The sequence below is a fragment of the Grampus griseus genome (assembly GCF_964374135.1).
Source record: "Grampus griseus genome assembly, chromosome: 9".
NCBI classification, from domain to species: domain Eukaryota; kingdom Metazoa; phylum Chordata; class Mammalia; order Artiodactyla; family Delphinidae; genus Grampus; species Grampus griseus.
In genome coordinates this window covers 23,456,366-23,475,859 of record NC_139003.1, presented here as the reverse complement: position 1 = coordinate 23,475,859, position 19,494 = coordinate 23,456,366, and the positions used below count along the sequence as shown (strand labels likewise).

The 19,494-nt window shown below is 58.8% G+C and overlaps 1 protein-coding gene across 2 annotated transcripts; it reads right to left on the bottom strand.

Moving 5' to 3' along the window:
- Positions 1–2,143: 2,143 nt before the first annotated feature.
- On the bottom strand, positions 2,144–19,053 carry IMPDH1 (inosine monophosphate dehydrogenase 1; the record flags this gene model as incomplete). 2 transcript variants are annotated; one of them, XM_082662187.1, is made up of 16 exons in its annotated part: positions 2,144–2,961; positions 3,633–3,649; positions 4,219–4,302; positions 4,444–4,587; positions 4,887–5,031; positions 5,127–5,270; positions 6,259–6,354; positions 6,581–6,671; positions 7,316–7,515; positions 8,347–8,434; positions 8,586–8,792; positions 9,100–9,174; positions 9,318–9,419; positions 12,548–12,596; positions 14,689–14,787; positions 18,884–19,053. In XM_082662187.1, 16 exons carry the CDS (start codon positions 19,051–19,053, stop codon positions 2,861–2,863), a joined length of 1,812 nt encoding a protein of 603 aa, XP_082518313.1. In that variant the 3' UTR covers positions 2,144–2,860. The 2 variants fall into 2 exon arrangements, with proteins under 2 accessions (XP_082518313.1, XP_082518314.1); XM_082662188.1 differs by lacking the exon at positions 3,633–3,649.
- Positions 19,054–19,494: the final 441 nt, after the last annotated feature.

Genomic DNA, 19,494 nt, shown 5'->3' with positions numbered 1-19,494 from the left:
GAGGGGGCACCTGGGCCACACAAACGAGGATGGACTCCAGGCGGACAGGCAGTTCTGCCGACCAAGGGGTCTGTGATCTGCGTCTGTCCCAAATGCGGCTCTGGGTTTCCTCTGACCGTCCACCTGATGTGGCCTTCCTACCCGGAGCATCTGTTGTTTTGTCCCATCTGGGCCTCCCCCACTGTGGCTGAATTTACAACGCAGAGTGATCGTGTTGTCTGGGTCCAGCCTGGCGTGCCTTTATCTGCAGCCTCTATCAAGGCTAATTTACTAAGCGCCTGTAACTTTCCATACTCACTCACATAATCCCCACAGTGAGGCCATGAAGTAGGTGCTGTGCCTTCTGAAATTTTCTTAGGACACAGGCTTTGCAGAGTCTCAGAAATCGGGTACAGTTGACTCTTGAACAACACGGGTTTGAACTGTTGCGCAGGTCCACTTATATGGGGATTTTTTCAGTAAATACGTACTGTAGCACTACAGGATCTGAGGCTGGTTGAATCTGCAGATGTGGAACAGATATGCAGATGTGGAGAGCCAACTATAAAGTTATATGCGATTTTCAACTGCGTGGAAGGTCAACACCCCTAACCCCCACGTTGTTCAAGGGCCAACTGTAATTGGATGCACACAGGTTTCCTCTACAACAGTGATTTTCGAACTTTGGTAAATAGCAGAATCACCTGGTGCTGAGTGACGATTCAGAGGCCCAGAGCCCATCCTATTTCAGTGAGCCTGGGCCTCTGGGTTTTTAAGCTCTCTATGTGATTCTGATACCCACCACAATTTGAGGACCACTGTGCTCTAACTTCCTCCAGAAGGACCAAACTAATGCTAACATACCAAGTACAGGAAGGTTATTGTTACAAAGTAACCCATTCTGTTCCTCAGCTCTAACTGACCAACTACATCTAGTTCACAAGGAAAACTCATGCAGAGTGACTGGGAATGTCTCTAAAAATCCTTAGATCTTTTCCATCTCAATTCCTGGTCAAATTGCTTCCTGGATGGTTTCTGTAAAGCAGTGTGCAAGACAAACCATGAAACATGGCCTCGTTCTGGTCCATCCCCTCGCATCTTTTACAATCTCCTGGTATCCAGACATCCTTCTCCCACCCAGCTGGGTCACCTCAGACTCCTAGGTGCTCACCAAGGCCACAGATTCCAGGGCACAAGGCCTCTGGGGACTCTCGATGACCCAGTCACTTTGCAACAACTCCTGGAGCCATTGTTGAACCAGTTCTGAACCCACCCAACAGTCCAGCACTTTCCTTCTTGTCCCTGAAGATGCCACAAAGCTGGAAAATGCCACAGAGAGAGGCTGACTCCAGGCCACGTGGCTCTTTTAGGAAGGGCCTGGGAGAGGGCAGTTACTGGCCCAGGATGCCAAGAGTGGGCTGAGGGAGCCCCTCCCTGGCAGTCATGGGGATGTTTCCAGCTCTTCACTACCCACAACTAGGGCCTTCTGCCCCCTCTGCTTCCTGCCACCAGAGCATTCCCAGGACATCTTCCTTGCTTCTGCCCCGAATGGTGTCTGTACCTGGTGGGACAGCTGGGTGCCCGCTGCCCAACTACAACAGAGGCAGAGAAGGCAATGTGAACATCCCAGGACCCCCAACTTTAGGGATACTCAGCAGCCCATGTGTCAGTGCTGTCCCCACCAGAAGGCGGGTCCTGAGCCACACATGACAATGGGCACTAGCCCCCTCTCCCTGGTACCCACAGGTGTGTCTCAGCTGATGAGACCGCAGGCCCTGGGCCCGGTGGTCAGGGCCACAGCCATGCGCGCGGGCTGCACCGTTCAGCATTACGAGGCTGCGGTGAGCGCTTTCTGGCAGCCGCCCGCGAGGCCCCCGACGCTAGTCTTCTACAGCCACGACGACCCCCTCTGCGACAGGGCCTGCCTGCAGGAGCTGCTGGCCAGCTGGCAGCAGCCGGGCAAGCCGGTGTGGGCGCAGGCCTGGGAGACCTCGCGCCACGCGGCCCACCTGCGCCAGCACCCCCTGGAGTGCCGCAGCAGTCTCACCACCTTCCCAGGGAGGCTCGGCTCTGATGGGGCTCTGGGCTCCAGCTTACCACCAGGGGAGGGGCTCGCTGTCCAGCGGACAAGGGACAGAGACAGGATGGCGGAGGCGTTGAAACCTCTTGATTTATTCAGAGTATTTAACATACAATGACGCAACTGTGACCCCAAAGTGTGCAAACTTAAAGCCTTCAACTGCAGCTGAGAGGAGAGGGCAGGGACGGTCCACCTGGGGGTGGGGGCGAGCCAGGAACGACGGGCCGCCTCCTCCCCAGGGCCAGGGACGGGGCGGCCTGAGGAGCAGGGCCCGGATAGTCCACAGCTGAGAGGAGAGGGCAGGGACGGTCCACCTGGGGGTGGGGGCAGGCCAGGAACGACGGGCCGCCTCCTCCCCAGGGCCAGGGCCAGGGGTAGGGGGCAGAGACCTCCCTCTGGCCTAGGTCAGGAGCCCAGAAGTGCCACATGGCTGAGGGGGCAGCAGCCCAGGAAGGGGCCAGAGGCAGGGCCAGGAGAGCACCGATTCTGGGGTGGGGGTTAGGGAGGGAGGTGCCCTACAGGAGAAGCCAGGAGGGGCCACGTGTCCCAGGGGTGGGAGCCGGGCCGGAGCAGGCTGCAGCAAGAAAGACCTGAGGCAGGCGCAGGGCCTGAGAGCCCAGGCTGGCTGGGCTCAGGGGGACTGAAGAAGGGGGAACCCGGGGGGCTCCCAGGGCAGCCCGGCCTGGGAGCAGTCCTGACTCTGCGGGGGAAGCCCAGGGAGGGGCCGCAGACCCTCAGGGCCTCCCCTCCTCTCTCCCTGGAAAGGAGCTGGGGAACCAGTAGTGCAAATCTGTGGACCACTCAGTTATGGAGGGAGGCTGTACCCAAAGGGGGACCCTGGGGCATGACCCCTCCGCCGCCTGGGCCTCCACCACCATCCTCAGTACAGCCGCTTCTCATAACTGTGGGCACAAGGCAAGAGGGAAACTGAGAGTGGGTATGCGGGAAGGTGGCCTCACCACCCCAGACCCCCTTGCCCAGGCCAGCCCTGGGCCACCGGGTGGCCCCCAGACTCAGGAGAGGCAGTGAGCTGCAGAAGCCTCTGCCTGTCAGCCACAGGGGGCGGGAGGGAATGAGAAGCAGGCCACGTGCCTCTGTCCGCCTCAGGCCAAGGCTCCCGGAAGAACCATGCCAGGCCCAGGGACAGCCATGCTCCTTCTGGCCACAGCCGCAGCTGGTGGACTGTCCTCAGTGCCGGGGTGGAGAGACAGCTCAGGAAGGCACGGCCCATCCTCACAGAGCAAGGTCAGGCCAATCTGAGCCTCTGCTTCCCACGTCTCCACCCCACCCCTGAAGGCACTGTGGCCTAGGTCCCTTGTGGTCACTGGGTCCAGTCCAAGACAGGACAGCCTCAGGCCTGTGGTCAGGGACATCTCTCTGCACCCCGGGAGGGGACGGTTCCTCTGGAGGAGGGGCCACCGCCAGCTGCCCCCAGCATGATGCTAGTACTAGGGCCCATGTCCCACGATTACACCCCAGCACGCCCCCAACCCAACGCCCCGCCCCAGCCCAGGCCCCACCCAGACTGCCCCTGCTCTACTCTACGCCTGGCCCGGGCAGCGCGGTTACTTACACGGCAGAAAGGTATAGCTACGGGAGGATGGGGCAGAAAGAGACACAGGTTAGATGCCCGCCTATGCCTGGGGGGACAGGCCCTCTCGACCAGGGCGGGGCCGCATGCCTGCAACTACTGCTGCCAACTAGCACTGCCCCCGCCCACGGTCGCCCCAGCGCCGGCCCTGGCATCTGTCTCTCTGCCCTTCTCCCCGCCAAGGGCTCATGCCCCCAGCCTCCACCTGCCTGCCTGGTGCCGCCACCAGCCAGAGCCCAGCACCGCCAGCCCCTGCCACCAGCCACCAAGCTTCTGAGCAAGCAAGGGCTGGGGAGCCCAGGAGGGGCTGGAGGCCGCATCTCCCATGCCCGGCTCGGGGGAGGTGCCCGAGGGGATGGGAGGGCCTGCCTGCGTGGGGACTAAAGGACAGGGTTCAGGGTGGGCTGGGCCCTGTAGGAGGGGGTGATGGGGGTCATCCTGCAGCAGCCTCCATCCCTGGTGCAGATGGTCCTCGGGGTCCCTGAGACCTCGGCTCAGCCTCTGAACCACGGCCCCACCTGCCTGACCCAGTGCCAGCCAGCTGGGGCAAGGAGGCTGCCACACTTACGAGTGCAGGCCGTGGACACCACCCTCGATCTGAGCTGACATGGTCCGCTTCTCAAACTTGAGCTCTCCTGAGTACATCATGGACCTGCAGGCAGGGAAGTGGTGCGGGTCAGGGGCACCAAGGGTGGAGGAGAGAGAGAGAGAGAGAAAGGAAATGGGAAATACGGGGGCGCCAGGAGCCTCCCTGATGCCCCCCACCCGCTGCCCCTCTAGTCGTAGCACTCACCGCAGGACAGACAGGCTACGGGCACCGATATCCTGGCAGCCATGCTGGATGCCCGCTATGAGGTAGGGCACGAACTTCTGAATGGAGCCTTTGTCCTGGATGGAGCCCGAGACACCCTGCGCGATCTTCACCTTATCTCCCTCGCTGCACGGAAGGCAGGAAGACTGAGCCCCACCACCATGGCTCAGGGGACCCCACCCCACCTCTCGAGGGTACCAGCAGAGGGGCTACCACCCAGAAGGACCCCCAAAGCCGCCGCTCCCTGGGCTACAGCATAAATAAGCATGGATTCCGAGTCAGGTGGCCCCGGCACTACCCCAGGTCTGCAACGGGCCCTGTGCCTGGGGTTCCAGAACTGTGGCATGGAGACCGGGTGCCACCTGGGGCAGCCAGAGGCTAGGGTGGACCTGCAGGGCTGGGAGCTGATCCGCCCGAAGTAGCACCTGAAGTAGCGCTTCTGGCTGCCGCTGCACTTCTCCATGGCGTCCAGCGAGCCCATGCCCCGGTATTTCTTGAGCCTCACACCATCCGAGAAGAAGTACTCGCCGGGGGCCTCCGTGGTGGCAGCGAGCAGGGAGCCCATCATCACTGCAGTGGTCGGGGGGTCAGCGCCGCTAGCCCCATGGCCCTCCCAACTGCCCCCCCACCGGCCTGCCCGATCCCCGGCAGACCTGCCCCCTCACCTGTGGAGGCACCAAGGGCCAGGGCCTTGACCACATGCCCCACGGTCTGGATGCCACCATCGGCTATGACTGGCACCCCGAAGCGCCGGGCGTACTCAGCCACCTTGTACACGGCAGTGCCCTGGGGCCGACCACAGGCCATCACTGGGGACAGTACACAAGATGAAGGCGTCAAGAGCAAGGGGAGCCAGGTGCAGTACAGGCCCCTTTCTCCTTGTGCCCTGCCTCCACTTGGGAGAAGGGACAGGGCTGGACGTTAATGTGGCAGAAACATAAGTGGCAGCAAATAACACCAGGGGAGCGCACTCCAGGAACCTGGACCGCCCCACCTACAAGAGCACTACGGGGACTCCGGCGGCAGCATCAGCACTGGCCTCAGCCTCACCTCTCTCCAGGCACTAGTTCCCTTACAAAGTTACTAGAGTTAGGTACTCACAGCCTCCTTTGGGATATTGGCTTGCATTTCTTTAAGTTTAATTGTCCAAGGTCCTTAAGTGTTACATTTCTAAGCGAGAATTCTAAGGAACCAGCACTTATCTAAGGATGGATGCAAGGCTGGATAAAGGAGAAAAGAAGACTTCTCTGGTGGTACCTTTGTTTGTTTTGTTCTTATTGCACCCCAAGGTTTAGAACAACGCCCGACACACAGTAGGTCCTCAAATTAACATCTGTTAATTTGTGGAGAAGGCCCACATCTCACCTCAGGGGTCAGCTAATGCGAAGGTAGACAGTTAAAAGCAGAGGCTTAGAGACCAAAGTGGGAAGATGTTTTGGGCAGAGAAGACCAAATGGGTCATTCAGCGTTTGGGAGACACGACCAGACGTGACCAAGGGGCCAGATACACCAGTCTTGGGCCTGCAGATTGGACTTCCTTGACCAGAATCTGAGAAGCAGACTGGCACACACCCCAAACTCACGGTAGCCTCATCTTACACCTGCCTCCCCCCAAGTCAGTGGGCTAGACAGGCAGAGTCTGAGCCTGGGTCACCCCTGAACCCACCATCCCAGAAAGGGGCCTGGCTGAGTGAGCACTCCGCGTGCATCTGTGGAGCGAGACTGAGGCCCCAGGGCCTGTGGAGGGCGACTGGGGTGTTCTAAGTGGCAGTCACTCACTCTCCTACTGACACCCACCTTCCTGGGTGATGCAGATGGAGCCGCAGCCCATGCCCACACGTAGCCCGTCCACACCAGCATCAATCAGGTTCTTGGCCTGAGCTGCTGTCACCACTGGGGGGGAGGGGGAGTGGGAGAGGAGGAACAGTGTGAGGATGGGTTGCCCCTGCCCTGCCCGGGGGCTTCCTGGGACCCCAGTCTACACCTCCCCTTCACCTACTGTGACCAAAGCCCATTCATTCAGCTCCCTGCCCCTCCATGCCAAGAGCGATGCCATCACCAGGGAATGCCAAAGGACAGAGAAAGTTTACACAGTGAGGGGGCAAGGGCCAGCACTCACCATTCCCCCCAATCACCTGGAGGCGGGGGTACTTCTGCTTGATGTAGTGCACCATGGCGATCTGATACACAGAGTTCCCTTGGGATGAGTCCTGTGAGAAGGGGGACAGGAAAGCTTAGGCTTGGGGGCTGACAATCCTCACTGAGGGAGGGGGTCTTAAGTGGACAAATCCTGAAATTGTATCAAAGATACATGAGAACACACCTTTGTCTTTTTCTGGGAAGACAATGGACAGTTCTCGGCCGAGTCTCAAAGGGGCCTGCCTTCCCCCAAAGGTTAAGCACCGCTAACATACAGTCTCACAGCAGACAAAGCCTTTTCATACCCACAATATGGACTGGTTCTCACAGCAAAGAGATGGTGCCTGCGGTCGTATCCACTTCCCACCAACTCACGAACCAAACAGAATTACTTAACCTGTTGAGCCTCGGTTTCCCCCTGTGACAAGTGGGCATGGTGATCGTACCTCAGGGGGCTGTTGTGAGGACTGAGTTCATCTGCATAAACGCCTTAGTGCAGCGCCTGGCAAGTGGGAGGTGCTCACTGAATGTGAGTGGTAACTATTAGGGCCAAGTTATGAGCGCGAAGGGCCCCCAGAGGGGTCCCAGTTTGTTCTGAGCTGTCAGAGTACCAGCGACCCTCTCAGTTCTGACCCCGGGCTTAATTAGAGGTGAACCTGGTCTTCATAAGCCTCAACTCTACTGAACAGCCCCTGCTCCAGGGCAGTGTCCGTACCAGCACTATGACGTCGGCGCCCGCCTGGGTGAGCAGGTCCAGGCGGTATTTGTCATCCTCACGGGTGCCCACGGCCGCCCCGCACAGCAGCTGCTTGTGGGAATCCTTGGAGGCCAGAGGGTAGTCCCGGTTCTTCTTCAGGTCAGTGCGGGCAATGATGGCCACTAACTCATCTCGATCATTGACAATGGGCAGCTTCCCTGACAAGGAACGCAGGGGTGAATTGAAGGAGCAGGCTTCTGAGGGTGGGGTAGGGGGATAGTGAGAATGAAAATGGACCAGGCCAGAGATTCCACTGCAGTACCCAAACCAACCACTAGGTGACAGCACCCACCCAGGAAGCGCTCCTAGGGACCTGGCTCTCTGCCCAAGGAACAGGAAGCAAAGAAACCCAGTTCCTGGAGCTCTTCCTGCCCTGTGGCCTGGCCAGGCTCAGTGGGCAGCCCCTGAGCACTGGCAGCCTTTCCCCTGAAGGGCCACAGGCCACAGTGGTCAAAAAACTCCTAGCTAGGGCACAAACACGAGGCTATCCTGCAGGGAGGAACGTGTGTCCTGCCCAACACCACCCCAGAAAACAATCCAGTACGGGCCAGGGGAGCATTTCCCAGTAGGTCCCACAGGGACCTAATGAATATTATGTCAACAGCCTCAATGTCAAATAAATTTAACCACAAGACTTCTCAGAGCCTTTGATAAAGTAACGTACAATTCTTTATGCAAGATGGGGAATACAGAAAAGCAGCATTTTTCAGACTTATAAGAACACGGAGCCCTTTTTTCATGAGTGTTTCACAGGACTAGTCGTTTTGGGAAATATACTGTGAAGATGCCAAATAAGGGATGGGCTTTCCTGAGCCAGGAAAAAGACCTCAGAAGTCACGCTCCAGCCTGACATCATTCAAACCTTCCCTGAGGCCCAGCCTAGTTGCAGGGACAACCTGCAAGGCTGTGAAGGAACAGGGGGCTCTGGGGTACAGGGAGCCGGGCTGGGGGAGGGGGGGGTCTTGCATTTTCCGCCTCCTCCCTGGTACCTTTCTTGCTACGCTGCAGGATCTCGTTTGCCTCTTTCAATGTCACACCCGCTGGAGCCACCACCAGCTCATTCCGCGGTGTCATCACCTGTGGGGCAAGGAACATTTGCCTGCAGGTTGGCAGGTGAGAGAGAAGGGAGCCAGGCCTCCCTCTGGTCCCTGGTCACAGGCACCGGCCTGAGGCCCCGGGATGTGCGGTCCTCTCTGCCCCAGCCATGCTCTCCCTGCCCCGCGGGTACCTCACTGAGGAGGGTGGTGTGGTCCTTCTCGGCGAGGAAGTCGATGTCTCGGGAGGTGACAATGCCCACCAGCTTGCTGCCCATGGTGCCCGTCTCAGTGATGGGGATGCCAGAGAAGCCATGCCGGATCTTGGCCTCTAGCACGTCACCCACAGTGTGCGAGGGGCTCAGCACCACAGGGTCCGTGATGAAGCCCTGTTCAAACTTCTGCGGGCAGAGACAGGGGAAGGAAAAGGCTGGAAGAAAGCTGGAGGTGTGTACAGTCTGGCCACAGGGGGCCGAGGGTCTCCTGGCTGTGCCACAGGGGAGCCAGGGCCCGCCATGGGGCAAGAGGCCAGTGGGGAAACGAGGGCTGAGCCCTGCGCTCCCACTGTGGAGAAGGGCAGACAACACCCCACAGCCACCAGCCAGGGAGCGCACCGGCCCGCAGAGCTGGCAATGGGAGGTTGGGAGGGCCTGTGAGGCGGAGGCTGCCAGAGGGCATCTTCTTTCTCATGACGGGCCTGGTACTCGCCTTGACCTTTCGCACCTCGTTGGCCTGGAACTCTGGAGTGCAGTTGTGGTGAATGAAACCGATACCGCCCATCAGCTGGGGTTGAAGGGAAGAATGGTCAGAGCCAGGGGGCCAACCCTCCTCACTCTGCAAACCCCGCCTCTGATTCCAATTCCTCCTGACGCCCACCCCACTTGGTCCTCTTGGCCCTGGGGTCCCCACCCGGGTGCTCAACTCACAGCCATGGCAATGGCCATGTCAGCCTCTGTCACAGTGTCCATGGGGGAGGAGATGAGTGGCGTCTTCAGCGTGATCTTCCGAGTCAGGGCTGAAGTCAGGTCCTGAAGGTGGAGACACAGGCTATGTGAAAAGTTTTATCATTCATTTGACAGACATTTACTGAGCTGCTATATGTACCTGGCACCAGGACAGGCCCTGGGCATACAGCAGTGAGCAAGGTGCCTGAGGTCTCTGCTACCTCTTCCAGAGCTTATACTCGGAAGGAAAAATGACACACACGAAACGTGCACGAGGCGATTCCAGTTGGGGTGATGGCTCCAAAGGCAACAAACGAGGCAAAGTGACCACTGGAGAAAGAATGTGGGGATTAGGGAAACCTCTTTCCTGGGAGGCGACAGATGAAAACTAATCAAGAGAAAGTCCCCAAAGAGGGACTGTTGTTTCAGGCTGAGGGAGCTGTGTGTGAAACCCCGCCTCTGATTCCAATTCTCCCTGAGGTGCGTTTAAGAAAGAAAAAGCTAGTAGAGTGGAGGGAAGGGAAAGAGGCGGGAGCTGAGGACTCAGAGGCAGGGGGCAGGTCAAGGATATGCAGCCTTGAAAGGAGCCTGCATTCAATTTTGAGATGAGAATCCACTGGAGGACCTCAGGCGGAGGAGAGACATGATCTGATTTAAAGAGGTCACTCGGGTTCCGATGTGGGGATGGGATTCTCGGTGACCAGGCCTGAAACAGAGAGACCACCAGGGAGGCTGCTGACAGGTCCAGGTGGGAGATGCTGGGCACTGGGAATGTGGAGGCGTGGGAAGCAGTCTATTAGACATCCAATCCAGGGGAATAGGTGACTAAGGGTCTGCAGCTCAAGGGAGAGCTCAGGACTGCAAGGAGTTTCAGGAAGCATTTGCCTGTGAGTGGCAGCCAAGGCCAGATCACAGATTCCTCTGAGATTCAGGCCAACAGCTGTGGATCCTAGCCCTCAAAACTCTCAGACACAGACTTTGCTATGTAATTTTTTGGAGACACAAATGCCCCTGCGGTCCATTTCCAGACCCTGGCTGAGAACCCTGGCCCTGCAGTCTAGAAAACTGCCCCTTTTCCTCTCTGATCCTAGCACAGGAGAAGAGCCACAGCCTCCTGACATAGGCCATAGGACAGGGAGGCCCTTGACGGCCAGGGGGGCTTCTCCCATCCCTCTCTTCCTTGCACCCTGCCCAGGATCTGGCACAAAGCCAGGGTGCTCAGAAACGGAACAGCCAAACCAAGAAGGCTTCCTGGCTGCTGTCACAAGGGGAATACATCCAGAATAGTCCTCATTTCCCCCTGAAAAAGCTGTCTGGGTCAGCACTGGCTACACAGGCTGGACATGAGCTTCCCCAACGTATAAGTGATCCAGGGACACTCGGGCCCTCTGGCATTTCATGAGAATCAGACCTGAATACATATCAATGATAACAGCAACAGAAAAACTTTTTTTTTAATGTGTATTAATTTATGATAGAATAGTCTAACTTTTCCATGAAACGACTTACACCCATCAGTATTAGCCCCTGGGCTCCTGTAGGTTTGTCATATGTTAACTGCGTAAAGGACATTGGTCATTCACCTGGTTTATTGCTGAGCCCCTCCAGTTAAGGGAGGCACTGTTTCCTTGTATTTGTCCACAACCTAACTTCTTCTTTTTTTTTTTTTAAACCTCATCTCTTTTTCTTTTTTTTAATGTTTTTAATTTTATTTATTTATTTTTGGCTGTGTTGAGTCTTCGTTGCCGTGTACAGGCTTTCTCTAGTTGTGGTGAGCAGGGGCTGCTCTTTGTTGCAGTGTGTGGGCTTCTCATTGCGGTGGCTTCTCTTGTTGCAGAGCACAGGATCTAGGCACATGGGCCTCAGCAGTTCTGGCATGCAGGCTCAGTAGTTGTGGTGCACGGGCTCAGTAGTTGTGGCGCACGGGCTTAGTTGCTCCGCGGCATGTGGGATCCTCCCGGACCAGGGCTCGAATCTGTGTCCCCTGCATTGGCAGGCAGATTCTTAACCACTGTGCCACTGGGGAAGCCCCACAATCTAACTTCTTCAAACCCTCTTGCCAGTTCTTATATATCATGGATCCACAGACAAGTCTGTCCACCTCTTCCAAAGTCTCCATAATCTTACTGGCTTCTATGATGTCTTTGCTTAGCACTTCAGACAAAATCCAGTAAGTAATAAAGCAGCCACACCCACGTGCATGCCCACCTCCTCCCTGGGCCTTCCCCCCCCCCGCCCCCGCGGTACGTGGGCCTCCCACTGCTGTGGCCTCTCCCGTTGCAAAGCACAGGCTCCGGACGCGCAGGCTCAGCGGCCATGGCTCATGGGCCCAGCCACTCCGCGGCACGTGGGATCCTCCCGGACCGGGGCACGAACCCACGTCCCCTGCATCGGCAGGCGGACCCCCAACCACTGCGCCACCAGGGAAGCCCCTCTCTGGGCCTTTTTGAACCTCACCTCAGGCTCTGTCAGTGAGCCCTCTGGCCTCAGGCCAGGCCCACCTCTCAGGATATCCCCAAATCCCCATAGCTGCCTCTAACCCATTAGGCATAATCCACTGACTGTGCCAGTTTCTCTGACAGCACTGAAGGTTACATCCACCACATTCCCAAGAAAAGTCTCTCCCGGGAATTCCCTGGTGGTCCAGTGGTTAGGACTCTGCGCTCTCACTGCTGAGGGTCCGGGTTCAATCCCTGGTTGGGGAACTAAGATCCCACAAGCTGCAAAAGAGGCAAGGTGTAGCTTTTTAAAAAAAGAAAAGTCGGGCTTCCCTGGTGGCGCAATGGTTAAGAATCTGCCTGCCAGTGCAGGAGACACGGGTTCAAGCCCCGGTCCGGGAAGATCCTACATGCCACGGAGCAACTAAGGCCGTGCGCCACAACTACTGAGCCTGCGCTCTAGAGCCTGCGAGCCACAACTACTCAAGCCCACGTGCCACAACTACTGAAGCCCGCACGCCTAGAGCTTGTGCTCTGCAACAAGAGAAGCCACCGCAATGAGAAGCCCACGCACCACAACGAAGAGTAGCCCCTGCTCGCCGCAATTAGGGAAAGCCCGCGCGCACAGCAATGAAGACCCAACACAGAAAGGAAGAAAGGAAGGAAGAAAGAAAGAAAGAAAAAGTCTCTCCCACACCCCGCCCTTGAGCAAGAGATCAGCCTCTGGCACCACATACACAGCCCCTCTACCCCATCAGTGGAAGAGGTACTCACCACCTCATCAGCTGTGAAGTCTATGAATCCTGGGAGAATCAGGAAATCGCTGTGAAGAGAGGAGAGTGACTGTTCCTGGGTGAGGAGGGGTCCCTGAAAAGGGCAGGGCCTGCCACGCCAGGGGAAGCAGCACGGGGGTGGGGAGACGGGCAGAGCCTCTGAGCCCCGTGCCATGTCAGGACTGAACCACCCTCATGCCCCTCGCTAGCATCTTGTCGACTTTAGCCCAGAGAGCTAGAGCCAAAGGCAGCGTAAGCTCTGTGGTCCTAGGGCGCCACCAAGGCAGTGGGCCCCAAATGTCCATTGCCTTCGGGCTCAGAGTTCGTCTAGGAACCTAGACGTTCCCATAATGCTGCACACAGCAGATATGGTGCCTGCCCTTGAAAACTTCTCGATCTTGAGAGAGGGAGACAATAAATAAACACAGAATATACCTGAGAACAGTTTAGTAGGGCAGCATGGCATGAACACCACACAGCACAGGACAAGCTGCACAGCCCAGTGCCAGGGCTGCTGAGTCACACACGGTTCAGAACAGCACAGAGGGACCCCAAGGGGCTGAGTGCGGGGCATGTTCTGACAGAGCAGGCGTTGCTAAAGGTTTGCCCAGTTGGACGGGAGCAGCCAACAGACATGGCCTGGGATGGGAAAGGGGAGGAAGGGGCCTTATAGTTAGGACCAGGACGCTGGGGGCCCAGCCAAAGCATGGCAGTGGTCAACACTAGCGCGGAAAGGGAATGCAGGCCTGCGTGGGTAAGGCAAAGCACAGTGTCACTGCCCAGGAGCCCTGACAGGTTCAATTTCCCTGAAATCACAGGGCCTAGACAGACACAACCAAAAGCAAATGCCACATGGTGTTCAGGAACACCCCCAACCAGACTAAGCAAAGCCATCGGGCACCCCAGGGCAGGAAGGAAAAGCTATGGGGTGGACGGGAGGGGTGGGGTCTTTAATTTGCCCCAAGGCCTACAACAATTTCCCTAGGAGACTCCACGGAAACTATATCATAGATACTCTATCCCCCCTCATCAAAGACCACCAAAGAAATAAAGAATCTTCACTGCCCCTGTCCCTTGGCGGCCCTTCTTCTGTACAGTGAAGAGGCCTCTGTGGCTCACTTAGAGGCAGGGAAGAAATGCTGGAGTCTGGGCCTCTCGGCATTTTCTAGGTATTATATACACCCCTCACCTGGCCCACACCCCAGCTACTCTGACAAGGAGGAGGAGACACTCCTCAGGAGTGACTGGGTATCCTGGTGTCCAGGGAAACCGCCTGCCAAGCAGGAGTGCTTACAGGCAAAGGCAGGAACTGGCAGGAGACGGGGCAGGGATGCTCTTGGCTCACCAGCATCCTCACTCCACCCCAGTCCCAGGTCCTGATGCTCTTTCCTGGCATCACAGTCCTGCAGCCAACAGAAGAGCTAGTGCCAGGCCTGCAGCCAACAGGACAACGGGCCCAGGGCCCACGGAAAAGCACGTTACGCCAGAGGCAAATGGATAGGTCTTGTCCTCCTCAAAAATCCTGGGTGAGGTGGGCTTGGGTGGGTGATAGTCAAAGAATACTCATGCCCGAGGGACACCAGTACTAACTTGTAGGCAGCCAGGGGCACAAGTGAAAAGACGGCTGGACTGGACGGTGGAAAAAAAGAGCCATCCCATCTGCCCAGCTGGGCATCTCCTGGGGGCAACACCCAAGCAGCTGCCTTAGCTGGGCTCCAGGGCCCCCTCTGCCCTCGTGGTGACGCTGGGAGTTGAAAGGGTGTCGTGGACCAAGGTCTGGGAAAAGTCTCCATTACTCCCACATCTCGCGTTCCCACACGCCCCAAGGCCCCTCCATGCGGCCAAGATGCCCGTGAGAGGAGGAAGCGGGCAGGCCGGACCCGGATCTAGCCAGAAACGGGGCATGGCACCGAGGGCCGCGATGTCGCTGTGCCACGTCCGTCTGCTCTCGGCGCGGGCCGCCTTCCTTCCCTTGCCCAGCCCTCCTCCCCCGCCCCCCGCCCAAGTCGCTCGAATCGGGCCGGGGACGCGGGCGTCACCAAGGGGGGAGCTGTGCACGTGCAGGGCAGGGGCCGGGAATGGGGGGGGATCACGGCGCGTTAGTGCGCGCACCCAGGTAGGGCCGAGGCCCCCAGCGCTTACTTGTAGGTGAGGCCGTCGGCGTTGGCGAACAGCTGCTGCGCAGTGAGCCCATCCTCGGGCACGTAACCGGTGCCGCCGCTGATCAGGTAGTCCGCCATGCTGCCAGAAAACACCGCGACCCGACATAAACACCCGCGCGGGCCACCCCGCTACCGCTGCTGCCGCTGCTGCTACTGCTGACGCCGCGCCACGGCCACGCTGCCGCCGCGGGCAGGGAGGGCCGGGGGCGGGGGCTGCGGCAGCGGCGGGGCGGGCCCAGGGCGCCGCCCTCCCCTCCCGCCCCTCCCCCGGGAGCCCGCCGCCTCCTCCGCCCGGAACAGCACAAAGAGCCCCGCGGAGCCCGGCCCAGCCGCCGCCGCCGCGCGCACGCCCAGGACCGCCTGCAGTGGCACAGCGGCCACTCGGGACCGGGGCGGGGGAGGACGTGTGGACCCAACGGGAGGAGGGGGCTGAGCCAGGCCGGGACACGCCCCCTCCACCGCCCCACGTCCCGCCTCCTAGGCTCCCCGCAGCGCCTCCCCCAGGCCCGCCAGCATCCTGGGCCACCCCAAGCCATACGACCCCGCCGGCCTGAGTCTCCCCTGGCCCTACTCCCCAGCCCCAGGGTTACCTCTCACACGGTTTACCTTTCCCAAGACTAAGGCTCAGACTTTAACCAGGGCCTGGAGCCCTGAGGAACTGGTTTGGGCTGACAGCTCCCCAACGCAGCAGTTTGAGGTTGTACCCTCCGGGCAGTGCACCCGCCCGTGCTCCCCACAACCGGGCATCAGTCCTACGGGTCAGGCACCCTTAACAATGACAATCCCTGACCTTTGGGTGGCCTTGGAGCCCTCTGCAGTTTACAGGCGTTTTTCATAAATGATCACATTTACTCTACAATCTACTAATTGCCAATTATTAGGTGTCCCACCCCACCCCTGCTTTACAGATGCAAAACCTACAGTTCAGGAGGGGTTGGAGACAGGTACTACCCCTGATCCAATGCTTCAGTCTTACGTCCTGTCTCATCCCCAGATCAAAAAGTAGTGTGGATACCGTAGGTTTTAACCCCAGAGGGGAAAGTTTGCTTTTATTTGGGAGGGTAGCGTGGTGGGAAGGTGAGGGAGGATCACAGGCCTGGCCTAGGCAAGTATGTATACATATAAATTAGGGCAGAGGCTAGGGAAGTTTTGAGAATTTCCCAAAGCAGACATTTGGTGGCCCTGGATGCCCAGCAAGACCCAGATTTCTACATGAAGGTAGTAAGATCAGGTAGCAAGTTGATTCACATGGGAGGAGGTGGGGTGTCAGCGGGCAGACCCTCCCTCTTTGCGTGACCAGAACTACTAACGCTACTGCCTGACCAGAAGCCAGAAAGTGATTTCCACCCCTCCCCCACACCCTCTGCCCCAGGCCCAAATGCCTCGCTCTCCTCCCTCTGTCCTCCTATGGTCCCTACGGCTCATTTCTCGGTGAAGTGAGGGAAAGCCGGGCCAGGGACACAGTCCTCTCTCTGGCAAGGCGGCTGTCTGTGGTACTCCTTCCATCCCCAGCCCTCGAGGCTGGGTTTGTTTACCTCTCACCAGTGTGGTGGCAGCCAGGCCCAAGGGAAACTCCCTGGGATGCCCAGCCCCCCCAGTGACGCTCGGGGACCCTGCCAGGAAGACACAGCCTGTTCCATCTGTGTGCAGAGGGGAGGGGAGGCTTCCCACAGAGCTGGGGTGATGAGGCCTGTGAGGCTGAGAGTGCTGCAGGGGGCTCACAGATGTCCACAGTGCCCTCTTTCTTACTGGGGGGGACCAGAAAAATCACAGGCGCCCAACCTTCCCTCTCCACCCAGGGAGCCCCAAGGAGGCTCCTGATGGGGGCCTCTGGAGGCCCTCTGGTGTTGAGAAGGGGGGAGAGGGCCTGCTGGGGTTCTTTGCTGAGTGGGGATTGGGGCCAACTTGCTAGGGATGCCTGGGACGTACTTGATCCCTCAGCACTCACAGACTCATCCGGAGGGCCTGAGCCATATGGGGAGGAGGGTTATCCTGAGGGGACCAGCACTAGGACCTCCTACCGGCCACCTGGAGGCAGAGCAGTGAGACCAGCCACAGAAAGCACCTGGCCACTCAGGGCTGTCCTGGGCACCTTTCTAGCCATAGAAGGATGGGGCTAGGATAGCATTGCAGGCACAGCACACGGGCTACCCCTGTGGTCTCCCTGAGTCTCTGAGGGACCTGCCCTGGGCCACTATCTCCTGCAACTAGGGTACTATTCAGGGTTCCACCAGGGCTGGGGCCCAGGACAGCAGCTGGGTTCTGCCATCTCAGTTGACCTTAGCATGACACCTGCCCCAGCGTAGAACTCAGAACCAGAGGAGGAGGCTGCCAGGCTGAGTTGTGGGGAGAGTCCTCTTCCTGGCGGCCACAGACCTCACAGCCCCATACCCGTCTCCTCCTGCTTTGACCTGTGTCAGGGCTCCTCATTACTCTAAGCTGCTGAGCTCAGCCCTGGGTTAGGCTGTCCTCTTCCAGAAACTGTTAATCCCCCCCCCAGCTTTCCTCCTCCCTCTTCCTGATCTTCCCCCCCCCCCCCCCCCGCTGCTTCCTCCATGGGGAGGAGACACCAGGCAACCAGTGGCCTCCTCAGCTCGAGGAAGGGCTGTTGGTCCCCTGAGGCTCCACACCTAGCAGCTGCGAGGGCAACGGAACAGAACAGACCCAAGCCCCTTCAAGCCCCTTCCTTAGGACAGGGGGGGCACCCATAACCAGGCAGGGAGCCCAGAGGTCTCTTTCTAGTCTGGGGCTATTTGAAGGGACAAGATTTCAAAACACTTCCGAGGGGAGAGGTGGGGTGGGGGAGTGCTAATAACACTGTTGACCTGGGTTAGGGGACATAGCTTGCCCAAGTTCAAGCCAGAGAGCAATAACTCTGGCCTCAGACCTAGACTTCTCACGGAACCCTGTCCTCTTCCCACAGCTTTAAGCTAGTGATGGCAGATGGAGGTCTAGCCAGCAGGTTTTGAATCTCATTACACCACCTGGCTGGGTCTCAGGTTTTACACAGACTCTTCAGAGTCTGGTGGGGGTGTGGGGATAGTACAGGTGCAGAAGTACAATCTGGAGAAGGGATGCTCCTGGTGTTCTGAAATGATACTTTTGCAATACCTTCTCCAACCAAGGCACTGCTTCCATCAAGGTCCCGTGTGCCCCAGCACACTCTCTCACCTCCTGTAGCTTCTCTCTACTGCCCTGGACCCTGAGCCCCAGTAGCTGGATTTCTAGGATGGGAGGAAGGATACAGTTGCCAGAACCACTGTCAATTCTAGAGAGCCAGCCTGCGGGGGCAGGAGGGGCCAGCCTTCACCCAGCAGCCCCTTAAGCCGTTAAAAGTTCTTACATAAGAGGCCAACCCCTGGGCAGAGCTGCAGGGCTAATTCCCCCAGACCACCGCCCACCCCACCCCCCCAAACCCAGCTTCCAGGTCACCTCCCCAAGCTGCTGAGCACCAACAGATGGGACAGGGAAAGAAGTCCAAATCCTCTGGACCGGAAGGACAGTGGGATTGCATTTCAAGCTGCGATACAATCCAGAGATTAGCCACTGTCTCCTTTTCAGTCAGTCCCCTGGGGCCCAGATCAACACCTCCACTCTTCCTCCAGTGACCCTAACAGACCCCAGCAGGGTAAGGGCAGAGGGGGTTTTGAATCTTAGGAGAGACCCTGGGGTGAGCTGCACTGGCCGCCTCATCAGACCTCAGTGAATGGTGAGGAGGGGACGGTGTCCTCACTCGACTCCGAGGAGGCCCTCCATCTGGACACCTACACCTGCCAGGAAGACTCTGAAGATAGTTCTAGGAGGAAACGGCTAAGGAGGAGTAAGCAAAGTTGGACATGGACTCCAATACGCTCGGTTTGAACCCCAGGAGTTGGAGCCACTTGGCTCAGGTGTGTAGTTGAGGTCAGATCCAGGACTAAAATTTTAGGGATCGTTCTTCCGACCTGCTCCCCGGTGCAACACAGCACTGAACCTTTTCCACACTGCCCGCCTGCATCCCCCAACCAAAGCTGGGTGCGGGGCATCTGAGCCCGGTTTCAGGAAGTGAGAGCTTGAGGCGGTAAGAAGGCATGGGTGGTGGGACCTACTCTTCCCCTCCCCCGCAGCGCTGCCTGGTTCCCAGAGCCGCCGCGCCCGCCCCGGATGCGCCCCGCGCGCTCTGCCCTGGGCGTCACCTCTCAGGCTCGTAGCCGGCCTGCAGCAGGCGGGCGCTGTACCGCTGCGCCGCCGTCTCGTGTCCCGGGTGCTGCCGGGCTCCGGGCTCCGGAACATCGGCGGCTCCGCCTCCCTGCAGCGGCGTTGGGAGCTGCCCCGACCCGGCTGGCGGAGCGCGCGGCTCCTCCATGCGGACGCCGCGGCTCAGGGCGGGTGGGCGGGAGCCCCTCCGCCTAGAGGCTCCCCGGCCCGGGCTAGGGAGTGAGCGCAGCCCAGTCTGGTCCGGGGAAGGGGCGGGGCCGCCGAGGCGGGGCCTGCGTGCCGGGGGCGGGACTCGAGTGCCGGGGACCTGGTCGCTCGCGGGAGGGAGTCCGCTGGGCTTTCCGCGCTGGCAATGCTCTCCCACCGGCCACTCTACGCGGCTGCCCAGATTCAGCTCGTCTCTCCCATCCCCGGATCAGCCACAGGATACTGGGAGACGGAAGTGGAACTGCAGAGGACCTCCACCCTTTCCCGCCGTCCAGACCTTCCAGTTTCTCCTGGCCCCTTCTAAGGAAAACCAGAAAAGAGCGCAGAGTATTATCAGAGGCCAGAGTTTTCTTCGCGTCTTGTGTGGGCGCCTCTGCCTCTT